The sequence below is a fragment of the Scatophagus argus genome, chromosome 18, assembly GCF_020382885.2.
Source record: "Scatophagus argus isolate fScaArg1 chromosome 18, fScaArg1.pri, whole genome shotgun sequence".
NCBI lineage: Eukaryota > Metazoa > Chordata > Actinopteri > Scatophagidae > Scatophagus > Scatophagus argus.
In genome coordinates, this window is record NC_058510.1 from 12,159,302 (window position 1) to 12,185,316 (window position 26,015).

Consider the following 26,015-nt stretch of genomic DNA (forward strand, 5'->3'; position numbering starts at 1 on the left):
TTAAAAGTATTTAGTTGAGGTGAATATGCATAAGGCAGGATTGAATGAGAAACCCACTTTTTTAATCTTCCAGATTTTTGTGCAAAGCTTAATTATGGAGGACGTGTGACAACCTGCTTTTACCAAGAAAATCTGAAGCTCAGTGATAAATCAAATTGTTCAACATTCAACTGTTTGCAACAAAAACTTTGATTTTATCCTCTCCTTACAAAATACACGTTCATATTGTAAAAGAGGGGTTTGGAAATGACTAGACAAATTTCAGAAGCCAATATATACCCAAAATTCATCAACATTTCAGAAAAATAGGAGGAGAACTCATTCTGGAAAAAGAATCCTTATTATCCATGCATCAGAGCATTTTTTACAAAAAAAGCCTTGTGACATTTACATTACTCTCCTTTTTTTGTATGGCAGAGACATATTGTGGCTGTTGCATTATGCAAACTTGCTCTCCAGTTTTTTTTTTTCTATTGAACCTCTATAACACTGACAACAAATGGCATTTAAACTCACCACAGGGGTCTACTGCATCCTGCCAAAAGGGAAGTGCAGTACAGAGTATGAAAGAATCAGTTTGTAAAGGCTTGTGTGAGCAAGCCAAACCGTGTGTGTAACAAAACAGGTCATACTTTTGCATGTTTGCATAAGTATAAGCTTTGTGGTCTCATCAGTCTGTGTATAAATTTATACTTTCAAATTGTGAGCACCAAAGTCCAGTTTTGCAGGTAGAAGTTTTGCAGTTTTGCCCCATACATCAACCCTAACCTGCACCCAGCTTGGAAGTTTTTTGCTCTTTACTCTCTTTTCCTGTCAATTTTTATGCTAAGTATTTGAACTCATCTGTTTATCACAGAACTTGTTGGTAAAAAAAAAAAAAAAAAAAGAAAGAAAGAAAGAAAGAAAAAAAAACACCTGCATACAAAATTGGACTTTGGCCTATGCACTACACCCAGTTTGAAATTTGAAAATTGGTGTTATTTGTACACAGAATGAAGCAAATTGATTGGTGTGTGAGAGTAGACAAGAAATTGCATATGTGCGCACCTGTGTAGGTGGGAGAGACTTACTCATTTTAACACGTTCATGTTATGTTCTTAAGCGTTACATGGCACATTCGGAGACAATGAGTCAAATACTTTCCAGCTGCTCCAATGAAATTGACGTGATGTACTTAAGTAAGTTCATATTAGCATTGCAGAAGCGGATTCATTCAGTCATGGCTCCAAATGGCAGCGAGAGGTACCAGTCTGCAAACTTTACATTACATAGTATTTTTTTTTGCTAACCCAGCTTGCCTGCAATGCTTTATACTGTCCCATATCAGATAAATTAGAAAGGGAAACAAACCTACATCTGTGAGCACTTTCATTTCAATTGATATGGCACAATGTGGGCAATGAGCAAATTGCCTGAAGATTTGATTCATACAATACTCTTTTTGTTGTATCGATGCTTGCCACAGTTTTTAAAGCAGGTGTACCTTTGAAGAGTTGATTCCTAAAACCCCGATGAGAGATACTGAGACTTTTATTCCCTGCGCATACCCATAAAAACATTTTAACCACCCACTGTCACTGAGTTGAAGGCTTTCGACGACCAAAGAGGAAGTAATATTACGCTTTTCTCTAGTGCAGTCAAGCCTATGGGTATAAAAATATGATTTCTTTTTACTGTGTTTGGACTTGATGGATCACCAAGTCTTTAACTCAGCATACCCTATCACAACAGAAAATGATGAAGATTTTTAATGGGGAGAATTTTACTTCATTAACAAAAAAAAAACAAACAAACAAACAAAAACAAAATATCAAGACATTATGAAAGCTGATGAAAGCATTTAATGAAAGACTTTTCTACAGAGCACTGGTGAAGATTTTATTCTATTATTGAATGTCCTATTGCTCACATTTAAATCAGAATAGTAATTAATGGAATTGTTTAGTTTAGTTTGCAGGGTGGTATAATTGAAATGAAATGAAATATCTGTAATTTGTTAATTCCCTCTTAAGGTCCTATAAGGCCATAAGATCAAGATGTTTTTTTAGTATGAATGAAGTGAATCTTTGAACCAAGCTTTTTAATCTTTTATATATAGGCTAAAGTTAATAATTGATTGCATAAGAGGTCTTATTATAGCCTGGCTATTTAGTGGATTAGTACCCATTGCACTGCCTGTATCACTCTATTTCTCTCACTTATTTTAGTCTGTGACTATAATGTATAATGTCTTTCACCTCTGGCAGTTGTGAGTCCGTCTTGAAAATGAGAAAATAGATCTCAAAGGGTTTACTCAAAGACTAATATATCTATATATACATATATATATTATTTTTTTTTCTTTTGTGCCACTTCCTATTTAGTGGAGTTATTCCATGGCCCTACAATTATCTCCATGCTAAAAGTTTGTATTAAATTAGATTCTTTTGCTCAATAGTTGAAAGAAAGTGCATCCAAAGACCACGACCTCTTGCTGTGGGTCAATATGCATTAGAGGTATTAATCCCCCATTTAGCAAAAAGAACATATGGCACTCCAAATGAGCTATGACATGCTGAGTGAATGCTTTATATAGCTTTACAGGCAGTCAGAATAAGCCATGCCATTGCTTTGAGTTATGCTTTAAGGCATTCACAGCAAGCAGACAAACAGGTAGAGACATCACACAACTAGAAGATCACAGTTTCAGCTCTCATCTCTGCCAGGTGTCCCGCTGGTACATCATTATGCACCATATGCACACTTATTATCATTTATTCTATCATATATCTTATTTTACCTATTTGAACTGGGATACTGACCATTCAAATCGCCCCTGTTCAAAATGGGCTGATTGCTCATCTTCTGGTATTGCTGCTTGACTGCAGTTTTCTCCAGGGCCACTCATCCAAAGTACTTCACCCTCAACACTGACTGTGCAGGTTGATCTAAACATTAACATTACAACTCAAAGAGTGTTGTTTGTGTAAAATTCATTAGTACTGAATAGCTTCTAGGTGTAACTATAACATAAAGAATGACATAACCTGCAAGAAGTAGAGGGGACAACACCCCAAAACCCAAGTGTTTGAGCGAATCACTTTTTCTATATATATGTATATGTATATATATATATACATATATATAAAATATATCTTTTCTTTCTCTTGTGTTACATCACATCTCTCCCATTCCCTGTCACCTGTGATACCTTTTCATCTTTTTAAGCAAAGCAAGCTTCCCTGATGCTTCTTCAAGTATTATGTGTTTATCTGTTGTGGCAGGAAGGTTTGGACAGGTTTAGACAGCCTCTCCAGCATGAAAGAAAAACTGAAGTTAAAATGCAGAATTCAACCAGAAGTGTAATGTTGAGTGACAACTACGTGCAAAGCCTTACTTAAGTACTTTTAAAACCATGTTGTTTAAACTGTCAAATTGTTTACATGATATGATATTTTCATTTAAGATGAGATGCTGAATGGGCTTCACAGAACACTGTTCTGCATATAAATCACAGTAAGTTTCATATTATAACAGTCATGTACAAGGAAATAACCTCCTACTTATAACAATACTCCTATACCATACTCTGAATTCTCAAATAACTGACTGGGTTTGTTTGTTTGTTTGACATCTAAAATGCACAGAGAACCAGGCCTTTATTTGAAATATATACAAACTTTTATTTTTAAGTTCTCCTGCCTCTTTGTGAATGCATGTTTGCTTGTTGTCTTGATGATTTCAGTATCATGTGTTCCACAGCACTAATTTCTAAGTAATTTATGCTTGACACAACACTGAATACTGGTTTTTATATGAGAATTCACAGTATATGTTTAACATTTTTTCTTAGTTTCTGAGAGTCCATACCCTTTTGAGAATGATGATCCCCTCTTGGTTGTGTTCATTGGTGGTGATGTCAAACATGGCTCCTCCGTCACCTGGCACAATCATGTACTCCACTTCAGCATTCCTCCCGATGTCCAAGTCGTGGGCTTTGATTCTACCAACAGCAGATCCCACTGCAGAGGACTCGGGAACTCTTAGGTGAAAGAAGCCTGTCAACAAGGAAATGGCAGACTGGACTCAGGCTCATGTATTATCATCACATGACACTGGCTGGGAAATAGTAAGTTCTTCACATCTTGTTTCTTGTATGTAATCTCTCATGCATCTGCGGATGTCTCATCCACCCGCAGGCAAGCAGCCGATATGTTGCTGTCTGAAGTCAGCCCTGTAGCAATAGGCATGACATTATTCAATTTTGACTTGTTTGGACATCAAGGATGCTCAGCTCCTTGTAATTGGCTGGCTCAACCTGTCTGATCAACAAACAGAAGAGCTCAGGGGGCTTTGATACTCCCAACAGGAGAAATCACTACTGAGGACTAGAGTAGAAATCTACAAACAAACAGTTTGTGTTGATTGATTTAACTTAGACCTGACAATAGGTGAAAATGAATCTTTTGTGCGTGTGTTTCCCTTCATTCTCTGAGATGTCTAGCTGTTATAACAATAGTGTCGACTTGTGCCAGAGAAATGAAAACTCTACTGTTCAGTTTCAAATCTGATGTGAACACCTGGTGGCACCATGGAGGTCTTACTCAGCAATACTATGCTATATTACTGTGAGAACTATTCTGAACAGCTGGAATGTTATGGAGTGATTACACCTCAGTCTCTGTACTCAGAACCTTGTTGGTTTAAGAAATGTTACATTCATCTGAACATTCATTTCGAAACTGGTGCTATGTCAAGAGTTAGAAAACAATTATTCGAGAGCATGCATCGTGATTGAATGAGTGAATTCCAGAAGGCCATATAATAACAGTCTAGCACTCTTTGGCCAGCTTAACTGTTCACTGACACATTCCACAATTGTACTAAAGAAATTCCTTGCACACACTGCAAGAAAGAATCAGCAAACCCAAGGCCTGTTATACAATTTATTTTGGAATTAGATTTATTTAGACTAGATAAGATAAATAAACCCCAACCTGAACTTGCGCTTAAAATGGAAACATCCAATTGAAGACAATGTGTCAGAGAGGCAGGTATGAGTCTCTCAGGAAGTCCCTCTGAAGGTAGTGCTATTTGACACACAATGGCATCAAACTTGGAGATGGATGCATTTGAACATAAATGTCTACAGTAACTCAGAGTGTCAAAGGGGTGAAGAGATATGCTGCTTGGTACAGAGGATGTTTTTTTGTTTTCTTGGTGGAGTACAAAAATCAATGTAGTGAAAAAAAACCCATATCTGCTCAAACTATTAGGAAATCTTGCATTAAATGTTGTCATTTAAATTTATATATTTAAATATTCAATACCATACTCTACATTGCACTACACCATTAGATACTGGTGTTGCTGTCATGCATGTGTTATTGCACTCCCTCTCATTTATTATTCCTTATTTTTACTGTGGTTAGGATCTTTTCCCTCAGTGTTGATCCTAGGATTGAGAGACAGGAGTGGAGGCATATGGACAAATTTGCGTGCTATAATTTCAATAAATAATAAATTACTTTGAAGGACATGCATTAACTTTAAAAGTCCTATAAGGTTCATGTCCTTTCAAAGGACAAGAAGACTCCTTTTTGATAGCGGGTTTGCAGGTTAACAGAAGTTAACTGTGATATGGCACTCTGTGTGTTAACAAGTCTCTAGGATAATTCAGCAATGATGCAGGTATAAACACTGCTATTAGTCACAACCAACCCAGGCTTTGTATTTGCAACCACATCTGGTGTCATCATCATTGAAATTCATTCAGGGGATTTCTGGCATAGACAGATGTGAGATGGATCCATGCAGCGCTATTAGTAAACTAAATCATCTGATGAAGTCCTCCGACATGGCCACCACGCCGTCATTTTTTTCTTTGTTTGTTTGATTTTTGGTTTAGTTCTTTATTATGATACATGATACCTATAAGCCCTCTTTAGATGGAAAACAGCAGAAGACAAAGAGGAGATTTGGGACAGGGCAGAGGAGCCCAAACCCCTGTGCTGTGACAGCATTATGGAAATATCATTTTTTCTTCGCAGCCAAAGGAGCTTGACCGTCTGACTGTCCATATTTACATTCAGGGGAGAACATTCAGTATCACCGCAAAATACATGAAGACACTGCATCAGTGCAGAACAGCATTTTTGCTTTCCTGTCATACATTTGCTGTTTTGGAACAGAATACATTTTGCGCACAGTTTAGAATATTGTATGCAGAGCAGCTTTCACAGATCAATGTGTTAGCAATGAGTATTTATTTTATTTTATTTCACATTTTTTACATGACCTGGTGAGCGGTACAGTCAAATTAATCTGGCTCAGCAGCTTATAGAAAATGCCGGATAAAATACAGTCTTTGAATACACTGACTCAATCCCTTGTGCAGCACCATCATCAGCTCAAACCTGATCTAAATATAGAAGGATGCCCCATGAGCAGGATAACACCATTCCTGGTGTAATTGTCATGAGTAGTAGCTGGAGATGCAATCATGCTAAGTAAACAGGTCTTTGCTTACTACAGCGTATAATAACAAGTAATGAAAACCAATTACAAAGAGTGGACATGATGAATACCCCTACCCTGTTGTAACTGCAGTGTTTATTTTGTAACCAGAAAATGCATGAACCTGCATACGGTCGTGTTGCTGTTGAGAAATGAAAGTTGGCATTGTTTACATTATTTTTCATTATATTTAAATGACTATTACATACAAATGACACTTACTTTTGGAGAACCTGGGCGGATTATCATTCACATCGCTGAGGGTGATGTTGACGGTGGTGGTCCCAGCCAGCCCCCCCAGCTGGCCTCCCATGTCCTTGGCCTGAATTAATACCTGGTACTGTTCTTTCACCTCTCTGTCCATATTGGGCAAGGCTGTCTTTATCACTCCTGGTGTACAGTACCGTTGATGAGAAATACAGATAATAAATGAATGTGAAACATAGGATGAAGGGAAGATGGCAAAATGTAGAGATAGGGAGACAAAGAAAGAAAAAAAGAGACATTATTTTTGACAAAACCTACTTATAGAGCTCAGTCAGCAACAAGAAGTTGCACGTGTGGCTCTGACCAAGGCTAGAGGTCATTTCACAAACTGGAGACACTTGACATTCAATAAGCAACTCTGGTGAAGATATATAATGATTCACTTGAGGATCAGAGACCCTGAGATCAGAGAGCGTTTGTACTGCAGATTAATAGCTTGGTCAGTGGGAGGTTGACAGGGTAAAAAGAAGCAGGCAGTATAGGTTGGTCTTCCTATTCCATTTAATATGGTGAGGATGCCGTGGACAGATCCCCAGACCCCTAACTTGGGTGTATACTAAATCAAGGATAATGTTTATTTTTGAAGGTTCTGTCATCTTTTTTGGGGGAAGGGATGATGTCCCTCTCTTAGAAGGATAATTCTGTGACATGCCGGGAGATTTACGTATGTTGTTCCCCTCACGTTGCTCACCTTTTTCCTCCCAGTGTTTGTTCCCCTTGTTGATGTGCATTCGGAGAAAGATGCATGCCCAGCAAGGCAAACATTTACTTTAACCGTCTGATTTTTTCCAGCATCAGTTTGAAATGCAGTCGCAGTATGTGCTCTGTAAAGCTCTGCGATGAGCAGAATAATCAGCAAGAGCTTCCACCGTATCTGCCTGCGTGATATGTATGAACCTGTTTTCATATGCTTTGAACTGTCCCAGATAGTAAGCCAACAGCAGCCCACTACGAGGTATTTCAGATTTAGAGCAATCATCTGCCGTGCCCTACCCTGCTGCCACTCTACTATCTTTTCATTGCCATTTTCCTCCAATGACACCATCTGCCTACACCAGCAAAGTGCAGTTATAAATAGTAAGGAAATGACTAAATAACAGCGTTAAGCAAAAAATGTTGGGTTATTTATTTTGATGATTTTACCTACCTGCAATATGAGGTTGCTGGTGAACTATACACAGCAAATATTATTCAGTATCCTTGCAGCAAAGATTCAGAGAGTCACTGGTGGTTTTGAGATCACAGTTTATTTCCTGATGCTGAAACTGTCAGCGTGCAGGTTCACCTGACACAGTGATCTGCTGCAAAAAAGTGATGCCATTCCTCCACCCTGGCAAAGCTAGCTTTCTATGAAGTGCTTGATATTAGTGCTGCTTGCATTTGATATAACTGTCTACTCTACTTCAAACCTGTCAAATAAATATTTCACTTTATTGGAGAGCATGTGTCCTTTTGAGGCCCACTGATTTGTGGAGTGGCCCAGGGGTCATCTCTGGAGCCTGTTTAATTCTCATGATATATGCTTGCACTGGTTCACACTACATCATATGCACTCGGTCATACATATCATTCAAGACTAATGGCCTAGATAACATTTCATTGCCTCACTGCCAGGTCCACATAGAACAGAGGTATCTCTTGTCTGAGACTTTTGACTCGACTCATAGTTAAAGTAAAAAATTAACAATTATCACGAACATTACACTCACTGAATCACTATTTTGTTACATAAATCAACAACAATAAGTACTTTACCTGTTTTAGGGTCAACAGAGAAGTACGGCTGGCCGTGGAGGATGCTGTATACCACTCTAGCACTGTTTCCATAGGTGGGGTCATCTGCATCTGTGGCTGTAACTTGTGTCACATACGTCCCTGTGGAAAAGAGTGGGAAGACATATTGACTTTGACTTAATTTGTTCCCTCATGAGACTGAAATCCAAACTCTTTGAAGTTCATCAGCTCACTGAGCAATCTCACCTGACAGTAATGAATGAATCACAACTGAGAAAGCTACAGCTAAGACTGAGCAGACACAGTCCCCGATGGAGTGCAGTGAGGACAGAGAATGTGTTGGGGTGTTGTTAAATTTTTCTACTGTTACTACTGTATTGCGCATTTGTAGCATTGCTAAGTGGGCAAGGTTTAAAAGAAATGAAAAGATCTTGTGCAGCCATTCTGCTACCATTAAGAAAACAAAGGGCCATGGCAAGAATAGTATTAGGATGGCAGTCTTCCAACGTCCTGCAGTGAAAGGGACAGAATAATTGCTTGTTGAAGGGGTTGGCTCATCCTGCTTAACTAGGTGGAACAGAAAAAAAAAAACGATTCCATTAACAGTCATTATTTACTGTGTATTTAAATTCAGCATATTCAATCCAAAGTTTCCAGTTTGAGAAGAATAACCAACAAAATTGCCCTGCCAGTCTGACTATTTTATACGTCCAAGACACGAGCCTGATGTCTTGGACAGATGGGCTGATTCTTCAGAAAGACTACGTGCAGACAGGTTGACATGGATGCCATTACTGGCAGACAGCTCTGTGCTCATGTGTCTGTGTATCAATCACATACCTATATCTGGCTTCCTTAAAAGTGTAAAATGTTTTCAAAGGCAGGATTTGTGGAAGAGGAGACACTGGCCAGAGGTGTAGCATTTTTCCTTAGTCAGTTTACATTCTGGTGAGCTCCGAGTTGCTCCTAGAACTTGTCGTCTATTAAATAGGCTTTGCAGTCTGAGCAGATGGTAACAATTGCATTAAAACATTAGGTGAGAGAGATTAGTGTCCCAGTCCTCCTATACAAAGCCACACACATGTCTGATTAGACATACCAGAGAAGGACTGCATCTCGCTTTCACACAAATGTACAACAGGTGAGATAATACATTAACACCTTTATTTGAGCAAAAAGAGAGGAAATGCACAGCTCAAAGGGAAAGTTTAAAAGCCGTTAAGTACAACTGACACAAATGCATTTCCAGGCGACACCGGCAACAGCATTTACCCTAGGTGTAAGATGATAAACATGGCAAATAAATTCTATTCACGCAATTATGGAGATTTGGGTGTGTGATTAAGAACTAGGTACAAAGAATGGCTCCAAAGGTCATTGCTGGTAAACACGAGAGGAGAATGCAGACCAGTCTTGCAACATATAGATTTTCTTTCTGATTTCATTAAATATTCTTAGTAATACAATATGACATAACATGGCAACTTGACACAGTATATGATGCACACAAATTTTATATGCAAATATGAAGAGAAATAGTGAGGAATTAATGCAATTAAAAGAGTGATCCAATTGGGAGAGAACATCTGTGGAGTGTAAAAGTCTGATATTTACCATTTGAAATGTACAATTGCAGAACAAAGAGTGAAATAAACAAATTCACCAAGCCTTAGACATTTCGTGTTACTTTTTCAGGCAACTGTGTGAGATAATTATAACAGCTACTATTGCATATTTATATTCAGGATTTCTCTCATTTAGTTTTCATGTTTATGGTGGTTACATCTCACAGAGTATGAACAAACACTCTATTACGTAATGCACTGGTGAAAAAAGGTGTGTTCTCATGCAAACTGGAGAAAACTGTTTGGAGCTCACAACTGGATTCTCAGCTAAGATATTTCTGTCAGTTGAGTCACTCTGCATAATTAACCTGGCAACAATTATCAGTGTTATTAAGGTTTTAAGGTTTAAACTATAATGAGTGAGAATGAATGTTATTTCTGTACTTACAGCTTATTTAGTCAGAGTTCAAGTCAATCAGGTCAGACTTGTTCATTAGCCTCATTTTAGGTGCACATGTTGTGATTCCCCTTGATTTGTAGCACTATGCACCACTATGACCTTTCCAGTTCCAGTAAACAACAGCCCTGAAAGAATTCTGGTGTTTGATATGTTTGTGAAGATCTTGATCACATATTCTTAAATGTGAAAACTAACTTTCTGGCATCCTACCTTTAATATTTATTTTGAAACATTACCATTTATTCATTTATTTAGTAAAGAGAACACCAAATTAAACAGTTGAAGAAAATTACCCTGGTGATGATTATTTCACTGATGATTTTGTTAAAGACCCAATATATTTGGATCTTTCTTCATACTTAGTATCGAGATGTCTCTGCTTCTGTTCCTTTATTGTTGGCCATTCTTTTTTAAATGTGCATCTTGCTAGGATCCTCAGCAGGATTTTGGAAGGGACATTCCTTGCTGAAGTACTCCTTTTAAGTGTCATCGCACGGGTAATCCATTCATTGTAACTAAAAATTAAAGCAATTTTTAAAATTACTTTTAATAATATAATAATAATAATATGACACAAAGGTAACATTTTCAACGTGTCTTGGCAGTTCACTTGAAAATGAACATTCATGTGATTTGCTTTCTGTCAGTTAACTAACTGATGATCTTCTTGATTTATTCTGAAGGTGGTTTTTAAAGCTGGGTGCTTTAAAGCTAATATTTAGCAATAATTTAAAGCTAATGTCAGTGATCTGCCTCCACTACAGTCGATGAGTTTTTATAAACTTGAAAGCCTCTCTGATTCTACAGAAAACAGTTGCTGTGCAGCTTATGATTTCAAGTGTTCACTGGGGCAAGGCTCCTGCTCTGCTTTCAACCCATCCTCCAGAGATTGCTGATTGTAGAGTTTTGAGGGCTTCATTGCCATTCAGATCAAGAGGAACCATTCTGCCAGTGAATTACCTTGATCTGTTTTCCCTGGGGGTTGGGGGAGGTTATAAAGACAAAACTGTGAAATATTCTCAGGGCACACCAAGAATAACTGGTTCTCCGAAATGTCAAAATCTGTTGGGAAACAGCTTTGCCCCCTGTGGTTGTACCTGAGATACTCCTGACACTGAATTTGTATTCTGTAGCTCAAGTGCAAAAAAAATATATAATCAATACAGGAAATTACTGTTTTATCTTTAGTGGCAAAAAACAAGTCGCCACAGGTGGTTGCTTACCTACTGGTGACATCTCAGGGACACTGGCCCTATATGGTCCCTCCAGGAACTTTGGCTCATTGTCGTTGATGTCTTGAACCTTGATTACAAATTCCGATTCAGGCTCCAAGGGCCTATTGGTGTTGATGTCAACAGCCTGGGCGCGTAGGGTGTAGTAAGGCTTCTCCTCCCTGTCAAGGCTCCTTAAGGCATGGATGTCCCCCGTTGTTTGGTCAATTGTGAAAATGGAGCCAGCCCCATCCCCCGAGAGAGTGTATTTTACTGCACTGTCCCCCTTATCGAGGTCAGTGTGCAGCTGAAAGACAGAAGAAGAAAAAGACAGGTTGAGTGCAAACACTGGCACAGATAATGATTCATTGAAAGCACTGGGGAAGAACTGTCAAAGAACTCTATTTTTCACAAAGACAGTCAAGGAAGTGTGCAACAAATAGCAAATCAGAATCAGAATCAGAATCAGAATCAGAAAAGACTTTATTGCCATGTAAGTGAAGAGGTTTCACATTACTAGGAATTTGTCTTGGTGATTGGTGCATACATAGAACATAACAGTAACATATAATTGAGGAATAAAAATAAAAAATAAAGATAAAAATAAAATAGAGTAAGGCAACACAAAATAAAATAAGTGAAATAAATATTTTTCTGGATCTATGTCTCTGCAAAGATCTGCAAAACACTTAAGTCATGAGAAAAATAAAATGATAGTACTTTCAGAATGTTTTACAGATTAATGAGGCTAAATCTCTCATAAATAATGTATTATTTCAGTGCAATTAAGCTGCAGTGATTGTTCTTCCACATTGTGAACCCATTTCTATTCAAGTATGACTCAAAAATCATCTCTCACATGAAGAGTTTTACTGAAAGTTGCAAAAAGTGTGAAAATCAGAGATAAATACTCTACAACTTTGAATGGCTCCACCTGACGGTAAAGGTTTATGACCAGATGACTCTTAGCATAGTCACTACACCAGCCAGAGAACATGCCATCTTTGTTAGTATGGATCCAGGGCCATGGCAGCTCTCTTTGTACAAGACAAACATATTCTGGGCTTGTGGCAAAAAGCTTATTGACATAGTTATGTTTGCCTACCAGAGGAGATCAGTCATACAATTCACAGCCTTTTAAATATTTAGAGCTCTAATGCAAAGTGACCATCATCATACATGGATATGGGGGTTTTGCCTTGACTATCGCGTGGAATTTTTACCACTGGTGTTGATTCTGTGCAATAGTGAGATGGCATTTTGAGGAGAGAGAAGAAGGAGGAAGAGGAGAAGAATGAAGAAAAAGGAAAAAGAGGGAGACAACTGAGAAATACAAATGGGTTTATCAGCAGAACTGTCTGGAACCAAAATTACCAGCATATCCTGTTCTGATTCACACAGCACAGTGCCAGAGCAGATGTAACATGTTCATTCTGCACTACCTGGGTCCTCAATTCACAACCTTTGGCACTAATAGCAGATGGTAATCATGTTAAGATTGCCACAAAAAAGTGAAAATCAGAGCTGGCATCACACATGTTTATGACAATTAGATGAGGCGATCATTTGAATCAGACGTGTTGGAAGCCGGGAAACATCTAAAACATGCAGGACACGAGATCCCCGGCACAATGCCTAGCTGGGTATGAAATGTTCACTCTGCATCACTCAGGACTGAACCTCACCACTTTAGACACCAAGAGCAAGTCATGAGCTTGTTGAGAACCTGTGTACTAGACAACTAGTCTAGACAACATAAAGATGTCTGTAATTTATTTTTTACAATGACTGATTACTCCAAAAGCCTTTAACACATTGTTCTATGAGAATTTGCAGTATCTGTTTACATTCAGACATCCTGATGCAGTGTGGCTTTGACGAAAAAAAAAACCCCCACAGTGATCGACTTAATAATTCTTGCCTGTGCAAAGCATATGAAAAATTCTGCTCATTTGGGTCTACTTTTCCGTGAAAGCTGAAAAGTTATGGCGCACACACAGAGTTGTGAAAATTCAGTTTTTAAACTTAACCGTTGTTGTAGCTCCAGTATCAGGTCTATTAGCCAACAATGCGAGTTGAGGAAGTCTCATGCAGTTTGGTTAATTTCATGCATGGGAAGAAATATTTTCTGGTGAGGAGGTGGATGAATAGAGAAGGGAGAAGAATTCCCTTAACTTGTATCCACATTTCCTTCACCTGCCCCTTTTTCTTTGCATCTTGTTGTTTTATGAGAAATGAGATGTCCTTTCCTCTTAAGCTCCACACAAAGCAACAACCATTTCTGACAGTTGATCGCAGCTGGATCAGCTGTCATTAGGTTATTACAGATGGAGAGACTTTTGATACTGCGCCAATACCAGTAAAGGAACACAGCTATCACTACAGAGCACCAGTGTTTTCACACTGTAGCCTTTTAACTGTTGTGTAATGTAAACCTGGAAAGCTTCATTCTGTATTTATACTGTGTACTGCGTCCTGCTCAGAGGCACAGAACCCATTTATACTGGCAGAATGCATTCATATTATTTATTCATTTTTTTTCGTCAGTATTGATTGATATTCCGATTGTCAATTCATTATTTAATAACCCAGAATATGATTACGATGTCTTTTGAATACTGGAAATTATTTATTAGGCTAAATGTTTCAGGGGAAATTAAAATTATGTAACATGTCAAACATGATGCACAGGAATTATCAGCTTTATGTGACTGAATGGAAATGATGTGAAAGGTATTTCTTGCTGACAGACTCTTCTACTTTCTTATCCATAAAAAAATTAATGGGGGAAATAAAAGTTTATGAAATTAACAACATTTTTAATAAACAGAGAGAATGTTGTTTGCAGTCCTTTTGTTGTCTGGACCTAATGAGGCTAACACAGATTTTAACTAGATAGTGAATCAGAAAACTTGTCTTCCCTCTGGAATGACACCCCAGTGATGTTATGAGTTATCAGATCAATTCGATAAGCTCCATTCTAACAAAGCGGCTGCTCTGGCCAATAGAAAGACTTCCCTGAAGGCTGCTTTTGTGTATCCTTGCCAGTGGCTCCTCAGAGATCCCTCGTTGCTTTTTGCTCCATGGAGCAGAAAAAATAGGTTAGGATGGCATGAAAGATCGAGGACCAAAAGGACTTCCGGGACATATACAAATTTACTCCAAGAAGAAGAAGCCAAAAAAGAGCTGCCTGGTCACCAAAACCCTGTTTGAGCCTGTCTGATGCTAACTCATAGACCTTTCTGGCTCTGGACAACATGAATTAATAACTAATTAGCTTGCCTCACTTACACTGAGATGCCTTTGATTGACTAGGGCTGCTAAAACAGGATTGACATGGTAATCCATTTGGTTGCAAGACTGAAATGGAATGGTAAGTTCATTACTGCCCTGTAATCACATTCTGATTTATCACCCAAGTATTCTCAAGAGTCCATACCAGATGATTCATGATCAGTGCCAATGATCAAGACCAAGAAATCATGAAGATGTGGAGGTACAGGCTTAGGGATTAGGCCTTGTCATGTTACAAGCTCCTAATCAGAAAGTTTTAACTGCTGAACCCAGAACACATCTTAGTTAGCATAGCTGCCATAGCTGAACAGATCCACAGACTGACACCATTTTATTTATTTATTTATTTTGTAATTTAGTCTCTTTCTTTTACCTTGCTAGTGTATATTAGACAGTCATTTGCCCATAGCAATTTCCCCGTGAACCCCCGTGGTAGTGGTAGCCATGGAGAGGACAAGTGAGCTGCAACTATAAATTTCTGTAGGTTCAACCCAAGACATGCACACACAAGCACAAACACACCAGGTAGAATTGGTGATTCAGTGCAAACTGCCCAGTTCTCACAAGCATAGTATGGAACAGTCTCACCCGTGGTGCACTGTTCATTGTTATTCAAATGAATGAGAATTATTTTCAGCGCATAACCCTTGATGGGAGATTATTGGGTCCCATAACATTTTATGCAATGAGCACAAAATCTAAAATGTAGATTAGTTGTTGTCCATATAGGCCTAAATAATGTGAACAGAATCGCTAATTCTCCAGAAACAATCTGGAAATAACATCACAAATTAAATTATCTGTTTACCCTTACTTCTTTGCTAATGGTAGATAAGATGAGCTTATTGTTCAGTTTAGGCAGCCATTCTTTTACTTTTATTTCCCTAAATCTTAAATTATGTGTCTCACAGTAAAACTAAAAGTCAATAATGACAAAGGTTTTTCTTTTTTCGTACCCAGCATAGATTATAAATTCTTGAATGGGTATGTAAAAACGACTCATTGCAATCGGTTGAGAGATGTAAACGCTAAAGTGCGTTTTATCCATACAAACGGCAGCTCGTCTGTTCACTTTAATGCGTTCACGGGCCACTCCTGCCGTTACTAATATGGCGGCGACGTTCACGTGTTGCAGGAAAGCGCCGAAAGCAACTAATGCGGTATCTGCGCAGATTGGCAGCCAACTTGGAGTCTCAAGTCTGGTCTCGACAGGAGAAAATAAAAAAAAACATTCAGAGGGAAACTGAAGAAGACATCGGCAAATAAACGGTTAAAAAGAGAAACTGCGCCAGGCTTTTCAGGCTGTAAAATTCTCTATTTGACCCGGTTAATAGAATAAGTACCAATAATGTTAAATGGGGAGGGCAGCTCGCTCAAACAAGGTGCGGAAGTCACTAAGGTCCAGCCAAATTTTAAGCCGGGGTATATGAAAATTTATTTAGAACGCAACCTGGACAGAGATTGCAATGGACAACGTTTCGAAAACAGCTACCTGGAATTAACATCAATAAAATGCTGACTTTAATAACTTCATTTGAATTGTGACGTGAATGCCAGCCCTTAAGGATATTTGCAAAAAGAGCCACGGAGTCGATAAGGGGACGTGTTATGCATGTTTTGGATTAATAACATCAACGATCGTGTGAGCTGAGATACGAAGATTTTTCCACTGAACTTTCCAAGGCCTCGCCAACTTGGAAAACGGGCTGTTGAGGATATTGGACCGGGATGGAGTGAACGTCAGCTGTGGACTGGATAGGCCGTGACTTGTGTCTTCAAAGGGTAGGATATGACTCCATTATTCTTCTGTTTTGTGGCGCTTGAAGTTCGCTTTTTTTCCCCCTCGCTTTGCTTTGTGCGTCTTGGTGAAAGGCCACCTTGTCATTCAGTGTTCCGTTGTTTGTGACTGCGTTTGGCGCTGGGCGACAGATGATTATTTTGCAAAATGATCATGTCAGAATAACTTGGAAAGTAACAAAAATAGTTGTTTGCGTTGTAGATGTTTTGCTTGCTTTTTCTTTGTTTGTTCTGTATTAGATTTTATTCTAATCTGCTTTATCCTGTGCTATGCTGTTTGGTTGCTGGCTGTGATGCCTTTGTGTGCTTTTTCTGAATTTGGTCGTGTTGGCCTCAGTTGTCTCAGTACTTGTTCTGATGTTTTTGTGCCCTGAAGCCACTACTCCTACTCCATCTCTGCTTGTATCTGGTTACTTTCTACTCTGACAGAAGTTTGGTAACATGTACACTAAAGGGTTGGTCGCTGTACCACATAGTTGTATTTGTGTATGTGTCCATGCTCGTTTGTGCGTCATGGTTTTGTCCCATTTGCTTTGGAGGTGCTTATGGTTGATTTTTGTGGATTACTCATTTTGTCTGAATAATTATGGACATTTATTTGTTGGGTCATGTCATTGGACAAATTGGGGAAACACTTTGAGCTGTAATGGTTACATGAATTTTTCATTGAAAGATATAGGGTGATGTTAAGTTATGTTGTCGATCAATAATCATTAATCAGCACAAAGCCGTCAGTATCAGCTTTTTGGATTTAAACCAGGGGTTCTAAAAGTTTTGTTGACTGGCTGCCAATTTATGGAATCAAGAAATGCCTTGGGACTTTTTTAAAATCTCACTTTTATATTAAACTGTCCACTATTTCAGTTATGTCCTTCATTTTGTCCACCAAAATTGCTCATTCCTGTGTCAATCTTCAGGTGCCACTAGTTGCCATGCAACCAATAGCTTTCTTGTTCCTGACAGATGCTTGTTAGGGGGGTGCGCAGTTTGCCACATAAGCAGAGTAGTGTATTAATTTTGGGCTGTTGAAAATCAAAGAACTGAAGCGTCTGCGGATGATTAATCATAATCAATGCATTTAATGTCACATTTGAAGGCTGCAGAAAATGTTTCAGAGGGCTATTGTCAGCCCACAGGCCACAAATTGACAGACTATGATGTAAACGGGTAACTGCGAAGTGATTTTAGGATTTTAATTTTTTGACTTGTGATGTTTGGTTACACTGATACCTTCTCTGAGTAAAAAGACAATCTCCTCACACAGAAACATATTCCATATCTATGAGGAGTGACCCACTGGAGCACTTGGTGTGGATATCACTAAGGCACACCACTTGGCAGTACGGTACATGTTTAAAATGCCCAGGTGTGCGTGCTTTCACTGCTTCATCCATCTTTATATATAGTTAGTGGTTTAAACCTTTAACAACAAAAGTGCCACGAGTTATAAACTTGTGGAATGTAAATACGCTAGTTATGATAGTCACAAATAAGCAAGCAAAATGCAGTCATTCAACAATTGCATTTTCAGTTTAGCCAAATGAGAACTATTTCTTTTGGGACATTTGGCTGTCAGCAGTATAGTTTAAAACTGTTGTTGCCTTCAGGTGATCTCCAGAAAGGTTTGCCAGTTTCTAATAAACACTGTACACTCTAGTACCCTCAGAATCAGAATCAGAATCAGAATTCCTTTATTAATCCCTGGAGGGATCCCTGTGGTTGAGCCAAGTAGTAACAGTTCCTGTAATATGAGTAGCTGGTCATTTATTATGCATCTTGTTTCCTGTTGTTTTGTAATCCTGTAATTTTTTTCAAATCCAATCAAATGCCATCATTTGTGCTAGATTATCCCAAGACTTTAGTGTTGCAGATTTTTTTCAAACAGTTTTGTCCTGTTAGTCAGATGAAATTGCATTACAACTCAAGAACAATCTAATTCTTGGACACAATCAATGAAGGGTGTTACTGCTTTTGCTTGTGGTGTTCACACATTGGAAGATGAACTGTTGCAACAGTGTAGTCATGGTAGAATCCACAATCTTTTACTCAGTAGTCTCTAGCCAAGAAAAACACATTCTGACAGAAAGCATAGTGGGATACCTATGCAGCATAGACTCCTGTGGTCTCTTCTTGTGCAGTCCAATTTGCATCACCTGCAACACTGCTGCGAAAAAAAAATATTTGCTTTGTTGAGAATTTTTGTTGACACACACTTTGCGATTGTGATTGCATTATATTGCACGATGTTCATCTTAACTTCTACTTCCAGTGAAATAGAATAACAAAACCCTGACAATGATGTCCATAACTTGTAGCACTGAATCAACGTCATTCTGAGACGCTGTCAGAAATGAAGCCTGTAAGTTTCACAGCAATATTTTTAAGGGCACTTGTTCTGTATAATATAATATTGTTTGGTGTTCAGGATATAACTTCTGACTCTGACTGATTACTATATTGATACCTCATCAGGCTGTTGAGTCCCAATAATCATCAGCACAAAATATTTTTAAGGAGGCACTGCACAAAAAATGATGCTTCCATAAAACACGGTAGTGCTTTTTTTCAAATGGCATTTTGTGGGATGAAAACATCACACACTATGTTTCCATTTGTTGTTCCAAACCATGTGATGTGTGCTGATTGAGACTCATTGCTTGTAAGACTTTATGTAATTTTTCTACCAACCCTCTACTTAGCATTTTTCAGTTTGGTGCAGTGGCTCAGCCTTGCGTTTTTGACGGCTGTAGAAGCACCAAAGGACTGCAGTCGGTCCCTTGATGACACCCCCCCTCCCACGAATGCACACAGACATAATGGGGAATCTCTCATTCCCTCTGAGCCTCCAGTTCAGCTACAACACAGGTACCACAGAGAAACTTGTCCAAAGGAGAATGAATGTGCTTTAGTGACTGTAAAAGTTCCAGTGGAATCCTAGTGTTTCCAGCACAGACAGACAGTCTGACAGCAGCTGCTCATGGATGGTTAGCTCTGGCTTCTAGCTCACTGTGTCTTATACAGTGAGTGATGGTCGGTCAACACACTGTTGAAGTCACTTGATCTGGTTGTCGTCTCCTTACTATCCTCATCACATAGTACAATTCTGCAAGGCCATGCCCCTGACAGTGGTTGCCCTGTGCGGTCCTTACTGCTTTTTTAAAATATGCTATGAAGAAGAGAGCTAACAGAATTTTAATATGCAGTTACACTTTATTAACTAAGCTGGAAATCGGTCGGACATTTGTGTCATACTGAATAAATTATCGCTGTATTTATGATAAATGGTGAATTTACATTTTGTTGTCAGTTGTCTGATGGGGAAAGGATAAAGGAAAAAAAAAATAAATCTTGGATCATGCTTTTCACAGTTGCAGTTTATTCTATACAATACCCAGGAGATGCACCTGCAAATTGATTCAGATGTGCACAATTAAAGATGAAAAAGAAATGCAAATGCAAATAAAAAAAGGATAGGCACATTGCCACATTAATTATAAAGGAAAGTTGACTGATATTAATTAAAAATCCCATTACTCTAACAATGGTTATCAATTATATAAAAAGATTCATTAATAGGGAAGCAGACAAGGGCTTCTTTTAAACTACAAACCGCTCACTGGACTCAGCAGACAAGAGGAAGAATCACAGCCACAACCTTCTGAAAAGTTTTCTTTTTTCCTTTCAAAAGAGGCAGTGATTTTACTAAAGAGAGGGACAGAACATCCATTCCTTTCTTGTACTAATTGTTTCCTCTTTAGAACACATGAACAAAATACAGTCTGTGCATGCAGAATTCAAATGATGGCATTACAGATAACCCTGTGTTAATAAATAAAGAAAAGAATAGCAAACATGTAGAATGATAGAATGAGAGTTGCCTTTTAGAGACAGCACGATGATATGAAGCCATGTTACGGAAAGGGTGTCTTTACACTCCATATTTCATGATAAGCATAATTACCAAGTTGCTGTGCTCGGAGTACCAGTTGACATGATGGCCATTAAAAGAAGCAGGTAGTGCGAGGAACTGGAATATGATTCCTTACTATCCAAACTCACCATCTGTTTGAGTAATTATGTTGTTTTTTGCTCTTGGATGATTGCTCTAAGATGGCAAGAAGAACATTTTTCATGTACAACTTATAAAGTTAGTTTATGCCTTTATCAAACCAGTGTGTAGCAGGTCTTGCTTATCCTGATTTTGACAGGATTTGTGGTTTTTTGCACACACATTACATATTTCAGGGTTCAAAGCCCTAACCTATAATTTCCACGCTGCTGCCAGTAACAGTTGAGGCAATGCAGATGGCCAATCAGTGCAACAGCGGTGTTGTCAACACAAACATTGGCAGGCTGATTACTCTTAACCTATCAGGACAAAACAGTGTTACTGGTACAAACTGGGAAAACTTTAGCCCATACTGGCTATGGAATATTCACATACTCGGGCTAGTGATTATGCTTTATGTTTTTTCAGGGAATTCTTTGCTTTGAGAGAGGCCGGCGTTTCCTGTTCCTTTCAGGATTTGCAGCACATGGTCCCTGATTGGCTATGCAGTAAACCAGCATATTGATTAATTTCAGTGATTTCAGAGGAGAATGTAACCAACCTCTGTAGAAAATGCTGTAATTGGATTTCTGCAACCAGGATTATGTGGAGCTCCTCTCAGGAATGCATATGGAAGCTGCAACTCTTTTCTGATAGTGTGGAGACATTGTTCCTTGAATGGCTCAGCAACCCTGCACCAGCAAGTACATTTACAGATCACTAAACATCCCGAAGAGGGGTTGTACATGCTTAAATGTGAAATACAGTCAATATATACTACTTTATGTACAAAATATAAAGATTGCATTCTTTCTGTTTGTAACAGCATACAACTATGCTCTGAAAATCACTTGTCCTGGAAAAATAAACAAACCAAAAAGAATAAATTGCATGTTTCAGTTTCATGATGGTGCCCCCTAGTTTTGTATACATTTGATGGAATCCCCTTCCTGTATCCATCTGCACAGATGGAGATCTTGTTTCAGTACAGCCAATCAGATGCTGCATGGAGGAAACAAATGTCAGCAGTTTATCAGGCAGAGCAGACAGTCACACTGAGCTAGATGGAAAAATGCTACACAAGCTTTCCTTTCTGTGCAAACATGAACATGTGTCTTGACCTGCACTTTAACTTGTTGAATGGGCAATGTGAACTGGGATACATTCTGAACATGTTCCCATATTAGTGCCACAAGGCTATTTCTTGTAGATTTATTATACTTTTTGATTACATTTATTCTTCCATATTTATTGGAGGAATACGCATTAAGCAAAACATACACCTCCCTGTAGAATTTATACTGTGTGCTGTTAATCAGTGTAAATCATTCTGTATATGTTGCTGCTTTGTATGCATCTCTGGTCTACCGATGTCTTGAATTTATTTTTGTGCTTTTATTCCTTATAATGTCTGAAACGACTCATCTATCTATGTTGGCATGACGGTATGTCGTAGGTGGCTCCGAGTTTGTGCATTGTCAGGTCACTGCCATGTCATACCACATAACGACTACCGGTTGCGTGGTACATTTTCGCAGCTAGTCGGTGCACTGGTGACTGCTGATGGAAAGAAAACACTATGTCAAATGCTGCAAGCTTATTATAGCTGATCGATATTGGCTTGTGAGCCATTTCGTTGCTGCTGACAGCTCTGAGCTTGCTATCTTGGTTGTGTCATGCCTCAGTCAGGTAATAGGGATCGAGGGGAGAATGCACACAGGAGACTACTGTGGCAGATATGCAGTGACAGAAAACATATAGGGACATGAGTGTGAGAGAGGGAGGGGAAAAAAAGAGAAAGAAAAGGAAGATGGAGAGAAGAAAATTGGCATAGATTGACAGATAAAGCCTTGGGCGAATGAAAACAAAAGCTGTTTAGTTGCATTCATCTCTGATGCTGCTGTAATGCATCGCACCATCAGTTGTAAACAGGCATTGATCAACACACAGACAACTAGTTTGTGACTGTGGCCATTGATAGAACTTTACTGAGGTCAGCGGCTAAATGAACTAATAGGATGCAACAAGTAGCACCTTTTATCATACTTTACTAGGAAACTGTTCTAAAAATTTCTGAAAAAATATTCTAAAATATTTGTTCTTGTGTGAGGTTATCTTTTGCATAACAAATGACCCAGTGTCAGAATAATTTTTGACATATCACATTAATGTACATGAGATTGTTATTGATCGTAAAGACGGGGGGTTAGGGCTTGATTCCCTTTTCTCATATCACACTTGATTAAACAATATAGTGATATTGATACAACATACAGAATGCAATTTTCTACCCTGAATCACAACAGTATTGCCTATCATTGTCAAGGAACAAATGGAAAACGTTGACCACGGTAGTAAGTGATACTGATTGGGGCATTAGCACACCGTTTGGAAATATGATCCAGGCAGTTCTGGGAAAAAGTCCATTACCCATGGGGACAAAATACATGAAATATATTACTTTGGCAGGACAGATGAATGGCATCATTAGCTTTTATTTCAGCTGTTCTTTTTGGAATTTCTCGCAACATTCATCATCAACATACATTACAATTGGAAATGCCCTCAACCTCTTAATATGTTCTAACGAGCAGCTGAATCACTGGCATACCTCATGCATAATTTTCAAGAGAGCGATCCTTTCAAATTACTTTGCATTTGACAGAGAATTACTTGGGCAACAAATTCCTAGATTAATTTTGAGATAAGATCATGTCGCATTTGTCTAGGATAGTGTTGTGCACACATTTTACCTCAGCCACACATTTTTTGTGTGTTCTTTCCTGGCATTCAAAGGTGTATCTGTATCTCTGAATGTGTTTTCTCCTCTTAAATAATTGCATTATCAGTAGAGTCTAAGGTCATGTGATTGCTGATAAATGTATGTTATGTGTTTTGTCTCTGTGATTGCAGTTGTTGCGTCAAACAATCAGTAACTGCATTACGCATGCTTTATGGATGTCTTAGATGGATCAACAAGATCACTGTCATGCAGTCCCGCTTAGCTATAGGTCACTGAATAGACCTCTGCATGGAATTGTGCAAAGCAATAAAGTTATGAACCCTGTGATTTTTGGAGTCAGTGTTAATTAACTGCTGGCTTGCATTAAGTCCCATTGAAGTATTTTACAACAGCTGCTATCGTTATCAATTGTGTGTAAACAGGTTTTCTGCTTTTATACGAACCTCTTCAGGTCTTCAAGCATTTTACACCTAAATTCCAAATCATTTAAACTGAGCCATATTTAATGACGCAGAACGCTCTACCAATAGTACGGATGGTAAATTTCATGCGGTCAGATGATGCAATCTGTCTTTGTTGAGCCTTGTGCATACGTCTTGTTGAAAAGCTTTTTATGTCCTTCTTATAGGTCCTCATTGAAAGATTAAATTGCGGGCTCCACATCAGTAATAAATCTCAGCCAGGTGTGGGGTGGGACTGGGAGGAAGAACATCGATAAAGAGAAGGATGGTCGTTCCCTGTCAAGCAGGAAGCAAGGGAATAAACAAGTTGTAGGAGAAACAGGGCTGCCTTTTCAAGGAAAAAGTGGTGTATTGACTTGTATTTAAATGAAAGACCTTTTGTGTGAGAGTGTGAGAAATAGGCCATTGGAGCATGCCACTGCATGCTATCGACTGCTCTGCGTTACACTACACGTTATAACTTATTGTGTATGTGTGTGTGTACATATGAAGTATAAACGACGTGTAAAGACTCTGTACAAATGCTTTCTCTGATCCATTATTATCTTTCCAATTTCTGTACCTCTCTATCCCTGTCTTTCTCAGCACAGAGTTTGCTCTATTTTTATATCTTAATTATCACAAGAAATAATCAGTGTTATTAACAACTGCTGAAATGTAAAATAGTGTTCTAGATTCCTTCCACTTAAACCACCATGACAAGTGTCAACACAAAATTGTAGCATGGGGACAGAAAAACCGAGCATTTTAGCGATGGCAAGCCTGAGAAATATGCTGCTTTTTATTACGCTTCCTCCAGTAGTGAGTAGTCATTGCGTTTACGATGCTTCAAAATGACAGACATGGTTCCTCTAAGTGGATTCAGAACTGCCATTACTATAATTGCTGGTAAAATATGTCAAATAGCAGTCCATGACCAACATGTTGAAATGGAGAGTGCCATGATGCTGGCAAGACATGGTGGAAAATAGCCGCTGAACTCAGCTGACGGTGAGAGGACGAAGCTCGGCTTGATGTACAGCCACACCATTAATGGCAGGTTTTTCTTGTAGATAATCACTGTTCAGCATAGGAGAGGCCCCTCAGCTTTATCTAATTGTGAGTGCACGGGGTTGGCACATCAAACCTCTTAAGCCCTGTGGGCTTTAATTGCTAATCTGCAGTAATGTGGTTGTTGTCAAAAGAAGATTGTCAGAAGTTTCTCAGCCTATATGCTTCAAGGAAATGTGTAATGTTGAGTGAATTGTAATCAATATGTTCTCGTGGTCGTTTTGTTTCTCTAGTGACAGAATAATTATTTGTGTCTTTTTAAAACTGTAGTGGGAGACAGGGAGACAGTTATAAAGTTATAATGGTTTGTTATTTCTCTTTGTTTTTTTTTTATTAATGGCATTGTAATTTGGGAGCTACATGCAGTGAATTTCACTCAGAAGAGCAGCCTTACACATTAACAAGTATAAGTGGTGCATTAAATATCCTTGAAGTCTCTATTTATACTACTGGGCCATCGTGGTATTTCCTCCTTTGTGCTATTTCAAAAGTAATTTGATTCACTCTTAGCAGCAGTTGCATTTCCAATGAAAGAAGCTTTGTGACCCACACACTCTTGAGACATTGTGCCTCTATGTGGAAAATTCAGTTACCCTTTTTTAAATCACTGCAGGTCAGTTGCCATTGAGCCAGGCTCCAAAGTACTCGCTCTCCTATTAATACCAGCAGTAGGCACCAGCAGTAGGGCTGAAGTCCACGCCGAATCTTGTCCTGCCCTTATTTGCACCTCAGGGAGTAAAGAGGATAATTAAGCCGTCTAACTTTGAGCTCCCAGCTGTGAGTGTAGGTTGTCTTACATTCCCGTCACGTTTAGCACCTGCCACCAACGTGCCGGCGGTGAAGCTCTCAAGGCAAAGAATATACACATTCTGACTTAAATATTGATATAT

At 38.7% G+C, this 26,015-nt stretch overlaps 1 protein-coding gene across 1 annotated transcript in view; it reads right to left on the reverse strand.

The window, feature by feature from the left end:
* Window positions 1-11,877, reverse strand: part of LOC124049839 (cadherin-12-like) — a 39,524-nt gene extending 27,647 nt beyond the window's left edge. Inside the window, exons 1-4 of the mRNA XM_046371914.1 lie at window positions 11,745-11,877; window positions 8,518-8,637; window positions 6,718-6,885; window positions 3,850-4,037 (exon numbers count right to left, since the gene is read on the reverse strand). Coding sequence (XP_046227870.1) covers window positions 3,850-4,037; window positions 6,718-6,885; window positions 8,518-8,637; window positions 11,745-11,757 — 489 coding nt within the window. The 5' untranslated portion in view covers window positions 11,758-11,877. The remainder of the gene's footprint in view (window positions 1-3,849; window positions 4,038-6,717; window positions 6,886-8,517; window positions 8,638-11,744) is intronic.
* Window positions 11,878-26,015: the final 14,138 nt, after the last annotated feature.